At 59.0% G+C, this 7,941-nt stretch overlaps 1 protein-coding gene across 1 annotated transcript in view; it reads right to left on the reverse strand.

The window, feature by feature from the left end:
* MYBPC3 (myosin binding protein C3) overlaps window positions 1-7,941 on the reverse strand; it is a 25,026-nt gene that overhangs the window by 10,421 nt on the left and 6,664 nt on the right. Inside the window, 14 exon segments of the mRNA XM_006157808.3 lie at window positions 317-456; window positions 2,380-2,409; window positions 2,487-2,593; window positions 3,647-3,812; window positions 4,200-4,366; window positions 4,457-4,562; window positions 4,649-4,773; window positions 4,872-4,874; window positions 5,104-5,236; window positions 6,356-6,519; window positions 6,714-6,731; window positions 7,033-7,035; window positions 7,407-7,460; window positions 7,622-7,651. Of these exon segments, the coding sequence (XP_006157870.1) occupies window positions 317-456; window positions 2,380-2,409; window positions 2,487-2,593; window positions 3,647-3,812; window positions 4,200-4,366; window positions 4,457-4,562; window positions 4,649-4,773; window positions 4,872-4,874; window positions 5,104-5,236; window positions 6,356-6,519; window positions 6,714-6,731; window positions 7,033-7,035; window positions 7,407-7,460; window positions 7,622-7,651 (1,246 nt within the window).

Raw genomic sequence — 7,941 nt, forward strand, 5'->3', positions numbered from 1 at the left:
CTGTCTCTCTCTTTCTGGTGAGCACACGCGCCCTATAGCAAAAACCTCTCAAAAATTATATATATATATATATATATTCTCCCTTTTTTATGAAAGAGGAATGAGAAGGGGAGAGAGGTATTTTTGATAGGGTCTCACCAAGCTACAGACCTCCTGTCCTAGCCTTTCGGTGACACGCTCCTGTTTGGGTTGGTCCGAGGGTCACACCCAGACTTCCCATGTGGCCCAGCCTCACAGGGCAGGGCTCCACCACTTCCGCCACTGCAGTTGGGTCTTGCACACCGGTTCACAGTGGGAGACTGAGGGGCTCACGTACCTGAGAGAGTATCTTCTGCCAGATCACGGTGGGGGCAGGGTCCCCAGAGATGGGGACATCCAGGCGCAGCTTGTTCCCAGCCACAACCACGATGGTGTCCGGTGTGCGGCCTGGGCAGTCCAGGTGGATCTTAGGCGGCTCTGGGGGGAAGGCAGCTGATGTCAGAGAAAGGGGCAGGCCCATGAAAGCAGGGGAACCTGGAGAGCACTGGCCACGGGGGAGGGCTATGCTGGGAGCCCACGCCCTGGCTGGTAGCTTATTTATTAATTACTTACTAATTTATCTTTTTTTTTTTTGAGAGGTTTTTGCTATAGGGCGCATACGCTCACCAGACAGACAGACAGACATAAAGCGAGAAATCACCCCCCAGAGGGGATGTTCACGCCGCAATCCCTTCTCCTCCATTCTCCTCTCGAGATCTTGGGCACGCACGCACACGTGCCTGGCGTGAGTTTTAAGTCACTGGGTCCGGGACGCGAACCGCGGTCGACTACGTGGGAGTCCAGTGACATAGCCATTATGCTAACTGCTGGTTCCCCATTATTTTAAGTTCTCTATAGGGCAAGCGTGCTTACCAGAAAGAGACAGAAAGAGGGAAAGTGAAAAAGCAAGCCACCCAATCCGGGACTCAAACCGTAGTCAGCCATGAGGGAGTCCAGCTTCCCAACCACCACGCCACCTGCCAGACTCTGTGGCTGCTACTTTTTTTTTTTTTAATAATTATTTATTTATTTTTATTTATTCATTCACTTATTTTAATTTGACCAGAGAGAGGGAAAACAAGAAAGCAAGCTACCAGGTCTGGAACTTGAACCTTAGTAGGCCATGTAGGAGTCCAGCGCTTTAACTACCATGCCACCCACGGGTCCCATGGCTGCTAGTGTTTCCACCAAGTCTCTTGAGGTATAATTTGGACACGATCAATTAGACGGGCTTGATCAGTCTGATGAGTTTTGACAAACGTGCACACCTGTGGAACCACCATCCCGCTCACATGGAGAATGAGTCTGCCACCCCAGGAAGCTCTCCGGGGTTGTGACATTAAGGTCACCAGCAGAACATTCACAAACTGTTGGGAAGACACCAAACAGTGCCCTGGGTTAAACCGAGTTAAGCAAGTCTCTTCACCGGAGGGTTTTCAGAGCCTTTTCCAGGTGAAGACGCCTCTGGATCCAAGTGTTCAGTGTTTCCCCGACTAATTGCCCCAGGGAATCCTTTTACATAGGTCAATAATACTAAGTGGGCCTTGTTTGGAAAGCCCAGCTAAGAGCCTGCCTCAGCCTGGCCAGTTCTCCTGAAGTGAGAACCCTGAAATGTCTGATTAAAGCTTAATCTAGGGAGGGCCAGCAGGTGGCAGAGTAGTTAAGGTGCTGGACTCCTACATGGACTCCATGGTTCGAGTCCCAGACCTGGTGGCTTGCATTCTCACTTTCCTTCTCTCTCCCTCTCTCTCTCTGGTCAAATTAATAATAATAATAAATAAAATAAATAATTCTTTAAAAAATTAATCTAGGGGCTAGCAGGTAGGTGGCATGGTGGTTAAGGCACTGGACTCCCACTGGATTGTGGTTTAAGTCCTCGACTCTTGGTCCGAAACTCACAATGTGTGTGTGTGTGTGTGTGTGTGTGCCCAAAATCCAGAAAGGAGAATGGAGAAGGGATTGTGGTGTGGCCATCCCCTCGAGGGGTGATTTCTCACTTTCTGTCTCTCTGTCTCTGTGTTTCCTATGCATCCTATAGCAAAAACCTCTGTCTCAAAAAACAAAGGTCAATCTAAACACAGGAGCGGTACTTGAGGGAGAAGAGAGATAAGGATGAAACCTGGCGTCTGGGACACTAGGCGCCTTCACTCATGCATCACCTCCTTGCCACTCCGTGCAAGAGTCACTGTCGGGTCCCCGCTTCACAGATGAGGACACGGAGGCTCAGAGACTGTTACTGGCCCCTGACGGTGAGTGACAGAGCTTGGGACCCTACTCCGTCCGATTCTTGCTCTTCCCTCTGAATGGAGGGGAGACCCGGCTGGGTGGGGCGTGGGGAAACGGCAGAGCCGAGGGACTCACCCTGCCTGGGCACGAAGTCGATCTTCACCTCTGCAAGAGAAGGAAGAGCAAGTGGCACCAGGGCGAAGGCAGGGCCCGGCGACAGGCGCCCACCCCGCAGGGCTCACCCATGAAGTGCAGCTTGGCTGACAGGTTGCAGGCGAAGCCCTCGGGCACGAAGCTGTAGTCAGCCTCATCGGCGGGCGTCACGTCGTCGATGGTCAGCTTGTGGACCCTGCAGGGCAGCAGCGGCTCAGGAACCCCACCTCACCGGACACCCCAGCGAGGCTGCCCGGGGCCCGTCCCTGCACTGGCTCCCCGGGGGCGTGGATTTTTGCAAAGACCTTTCGGGTCCGTTTTCCTATTTCCCTCTCCCTCACTCCTTTTCAGGGGCGAGCAGCATGAAAACGACTTGTGCGCCAAAAGCTCTCCCCTGGGCTGGCTCCTTGGAGGCCGGGCCGGGGCCAAGTCTCTCTTTGTTTTTTCTTTTTTTCTTTTTTTTTTTTTTTTTAGAGGTTTTTGCTATAGGGCGCGTGTACTTGCCAGAAAGACAGACAGAGAGACAGAAAGTGAGAAATCACCCCCCAGGGGGATGGCCACACCGCAATCCCTTCTCTTCCACTCTCCTCTCGGGATCTTGGGCACGCACGCACAGTGTCCGACATGAGTTTAAGCCACCGGGTTCAGGACTCGAACTGTAGTCAACTACATGGGAGTCCAGTAACACAGCCATTACGCCAACTGCTGTTCCTGGGCCGAGTCTCTTAATTTCTGTGAACCTAGGACGAGCACGACCAGCTGGTCCACATGCTCCAGGGGGTGAGCAAGTGGGTGGGAGAGACCGCGAGGGCCCCTGGCTAGAGCCATCTCCTCGGCAGCTTCCTGCCACCTGGTCACGAGTTGGGGGAGGAGGCTGGGGCTCCCAACCCTACCTGTCTCGCTGCAGCTTGTCTATGTATCTCTATGTGTCTCTGTCCGTCTCTGTCTCTGATGTGTTTCCGTCCCTCCACATGCTCCGTCTCTCTGAAACTTTATTTCTCTGTGTTTTCTCTCTCTGTCTCTTTCTCTCCTCAGCTCAGTCTCTGTCCTGCCTCTGTCTCTGCTTCTATCTTTCTCTGGTTCTTTGTCTCTCTGTGTGTCTCTGTCTCAGACTCTGTGTGTTTGCTGCTGTCTCTGTGGGCCTATCTCTTTCTGTTCATCCCTGTATCTGTGTCTCTGGGCCCCACTCCCTGTCTCTGAGTGTCTCGCGCACAGGCTCTGCCTGCCCCCTGCCTCATGGCACACTCACCTCCCGATGTGCGACACCTTGATGCGGCTGTCGGGCACCAGCTCCTGCCCGTTCTTCAGCCACACGCCCCGCACGTTCTCGTCCGAGACCTCACACTTGAACACGGCCTGGTCCTTGGCACCCACCGTCAGGTCGGCGATGCTCTGGTACACCTCCAGCTTCTTCTCTGGGGGGCAGGCAGGCCCGTGAGCCAGGGGGTGTGTGGTTCGAGTCCCTGTGGAGCACGCGGGCTCGGGGCTGTGGCGTGCATGTGTCTGGGTGTGTGCACCGTGGGAGAACACACAGGTGCCACGTGTGACATACACGTGTGCCTGTACTCGAGGACCCGTGAGTGTTCGGGGGGGCTGATGCCAACTGGACCAATGACCTGCCTGGCCCCCTCTAGCATGGTCACCTGGGCAGCCCCCTGTTACAGACGAGGAGGCTGAGGCTCAGGGTGTGAGGGCGACTTGCCCAGGTTCACACAGGCTTAGAGCCCGGCTGTGCCTGATCCCTTATGCAGCTGGGCGGGTTTGGGACTGAGGGTGTCCCTGTCCCGGCCTCCCGGCCTCACCCTGCACGATAAGCTCAGCCAGCGCCTGGCCCCCACTGGTGCGCAGCGCGTAGTGGCCCGCGTCCTCCAGCGTGGCCTCGTTGATGATCAGGTGGTGTCTCCGCCCGTCCTTCTTGAACCGGTATTTGAAGGTCTCCTCCCGGGTCAGCTCCACCCCGTCTTTCAGCCTGGCCAGGGGTGGCAGCATGTGCTGAGGTCCCTCTGGCGGGATGCCACAGACGCCAGCCCTGCCCATGCCCCGGGCCCCTGGCACTCACCATTTGACCTGGGCCCCCTCCTCGGACACCTCACATTCGAACTCCACCCGTTGTCCCACCATCACCAGCTGGTCCTCCAGGGGGCGCGTGATCAGTACTGGCGGCTCTGTCCAGGCCCCGGGGACCGTGAGGGTCGGGCCCTCTGCGGCTGTGCCCCCTCCCGAGTCCCCAGGTCCCTGGGCCTGGGCCCACCTTTGACGAAGAGCTCCGTGCTGCACTTCTCACCCCCCACCACGCACTGGTAGGCCGCGTCGTCGGCCAGCGAGCACTGGCTGATGGTCAGCGTGCGCTTGTTGCCGACGGACTCGAAGATGTACCTGGGGGTGCGGGGGCGTGGGAGGTGGGGTGGGCCATGGCTGCAGCCCCGGGCCCAAGTGCCCTACCACACCACCCCAAGCCATCCAGGGGGGCTTACTTGCTGTGGAACAGGAGGGGCCATCAGACCAGTCCAGACGGAAGGAAGCAAGATGGAAAGAACCGGGAAAAAACAGGGAGAGAGACAGGAAGATGGGGAATTAGACACGGAGGAAGAAAGACGGTGACCGAGAGCCAGACAGAGCCAGAGAGCCACACCCATGGAGAGGGGCAGGGCTGGGTGGGGGCACCCCTCCAACCCTCCCCCAGGACCCCCTCCCCCCCAGCCATACCTGCCGCTCATCTGGATCTCCTGGCCGTTCTTCAGCCACTTGACCTCGGCGTCGGGGTCGGCCAGCTCCACGGCCAGCCGGATCTTGTGGCCCTTGCTCACCTGGTAGGCCGGCTCCAGCTTCTTCTGAAAGGCTGAGAGCCGGCCCTCCGCCCTGCCCCACCACCGCCACCCCACCCCCGGCGGAGCGCGGTCCTCTGCCCGGGCCCTCTGTGCCTCCTGTGGCCGTTCTGTGTGAGCGAGTGAGCGCCTCCTTGTCTGTCCCTGTCCTCCGGCCTTCCTCGGGTCCTCTCCACCCGCTCAGCTCAGGATGGCTTAGGGGCCTCCAGAATGACAGAAGCTTGACGTCAGGACTGGGGACTGTGGCTCTATCACCAACCCGGCTTCTTCGCTCCTACCAGGGGGTCCCCTCCCAGCGGCCTCTCCAGGCTCAGCCCTCTCACCCCCACCTCTCACCTCTGGCCCACCTCTGGGGGTGAAGAGAGTGCACTAGGCTGATTTCAGGGGTGTTAGAGAAGGAGGCGGCAGCCTGATTTTTTGTTAAAAAAAGGTTTATGCCTACAGGGGTGTGCCTTCACAGGGGGGAGAGACACAGAAACAGAGCGGGAACGTGGGAAATCACCCCCCAGGAGGAATGGCCACACCAGTCTCTTCTCCATTCTCTTCCTGGGACCTAGGCATGCACGCATGTGCCTGATATAATTTTTTTTCTTTTGTTGGAGAGGTTTTTGCTATAGGGCACGTGCGCTCGCCAGACAGACAGAGAGAGACAGAGAGACAGAAAGCGAGAAATCCCCTCCCGGGGGAATGACCACACCGCAATCCCTTCTCCTCCATTCTCCTCTTGGGATCTTGGGCACACATGCACACGCGCCCAGCGTGAGTTTAAGCCACCGGGTCCAGGACTCAAACCACGGTCAACTACGTGGGATTCCAGCGACATAGCCATTACACCAACTGCTGGTCCCGATGCTTGATATAATTTTTAAGCCACTGGATCCAGGACTTGAACCGTGGTTGGTCATGTGGGAGTCCAGCGACATAACCGGTATGCCATCTGCTGGCCGGCAGCCTGGTTTTACAGGGTGAGACGGGCTGCTTTTCCTGCCCGGTCCCTGGGCTAAGCGAAGCTCTGCTCCTGTTCTGGGAGGCGCCAGCCTGGGCACTCCTGATCTTTCTGATGGGGGTGGTTATCTGGCCCCTCGCCCCCGCTCGCCCCCCCACCCCCCATGTGCCGGGCCTGGCAGGCTCACCCGTGCTCTTCCGCTCGTCGGACCGCAGGCCCCTGAGCCTCTTGAGCAAGCCGCGCAGGTCGGTGATGCCGTGCTGGAAGGCAATGCGCTCGTACTCGGATGGCGGTGCCTGCCGCAGGAGCGCCCACACATCCTCCTCGGCCGGGGCCTCCAGCTTCGAGTCCCTGCGCCCCATAATCCATGCAGAGGCCTCAGGGGCGGCCTGGGCCCAGCTGCCCCCGCCCCTCTGCCCTGCCCTGCCCTCCCTGGGGGCAGTGCTAACCACCTGGGTCCCAGGCCAGGTCTGGGGTCCAAGGAGCATTAGGGGGCTGGGGCTAGGGAGGGGTGATGAGGGTGCTGGGCTGGGCTGGGCACTCACCGCAGACCCCGGAAGCTGCTGCTCCAGACAGGGCAGAAAGGGCAGAGGCGGTTAGAGGTCTGGGCCTTCCGAGCCCGGCCCCATCTCCCCCTTCCCGCACTCGCACCCCCACTTTTGCAGGCCTGTGTGCTGGGCCTACTCTGACTCCCCCATACTCCACCCCAGAGAGACAGGCTGTGGCCGGTATCAGAGCCTGTGAGTCTTCACCCTGGTCTGTCCAAGTCTCTCACCAAACCCTGGGATGGGGACGGGATCCCAAGAAGGCCATCCCACACCCCGTGGTGCCCTGGGCCCCCGAGCACCCAGACTGGACTCTTACTCTCTGGGTCACAGCAGTGGTGGTCACAGTGGAGCAGTCCAGGTAGAGAGAGAGAGAGAGAGACGGAGAAAAAACATAAAAATGTAAGTCCGTTGGGCTGGGCAGCTTCGGGGACCCTCTCTCAGCTTCTCCTGGGTTCCCAGGTCTATCGAGGTGAGGTGGAGCCGACCCGAGGTGGGGTGTTCGTGGGTGACACTGTCAGGGTGATCATTCCCATCTGCCGGGCCCTTTAACTCTTTTCACACCGGGATCACCCCACGTGACAGACATGGAAAAGGCTCAGAGATGTGAAGTGGCTCCTCCAGGGCCACCCAGCGGGACAACGGCAGAGCTGGGGCTTGACGCCAGCCTGGAAGCCGCGGCCGAGAACTCACCTCTTCTTCAGCAGTGAGCTGAAGTCCAGAATGCCCGCATCCTCGTGACCGTCACTGCGGAGAGGGGCCCCTGTGAGGCTGCAGTGGGGTGACTGGGGGGGGCTTGTGAGGGTGGGAGGAGTGGAGGAGGAATCCACACCGGCCAGATTGGGCTCCCCTCCACTCAGCCCCCCGGGGGTCTAGGTTCGGGCAGGCAGGGGCCGGCCGAGGGGTACCTGATCCGCCGACCGCCTCCGGACAGGCTCCTGTGGGTAGACTCAGTATCCTCACCTGCACGGGGCGCCCTGCTCGCCCTGCCCGGCAGACTTCAGCCCTGATCCCGAGGGTCCCCCGACTCCAGCACTGGCCTCCCCCGGCCCAAGAAGAGGCAGCTACTCACGTGCGGCGGAAAGCGGATCGGAGGTCCAGGTCTCCAGGGCCAATGGCCTCTGGGTTCAAAGACAGGGAGGAGTCAGGGAGGGGGCTCCAGAGGGGTCGTCTGAGAAGCTGGTGCTGGGGGGCCTGCCTCTCCGTGAGCCCTGAGGCAGGGCATCTT

Source organism: Tupaia chinensis, unplaced genomic scaffold, assembly GCF_000334495.1.
Source record: "Tupaia chinensis unplaced genomic scaffold, TupChi_1.0 Scaffold000561_1, whole genome shotgun sequence".
Lineage (NCBI taxonomy): Eukaryota > Metazoa > Chordata > Mammalia > Scandentia > Tupaiidae > Tupaia > Tupaia belangeri.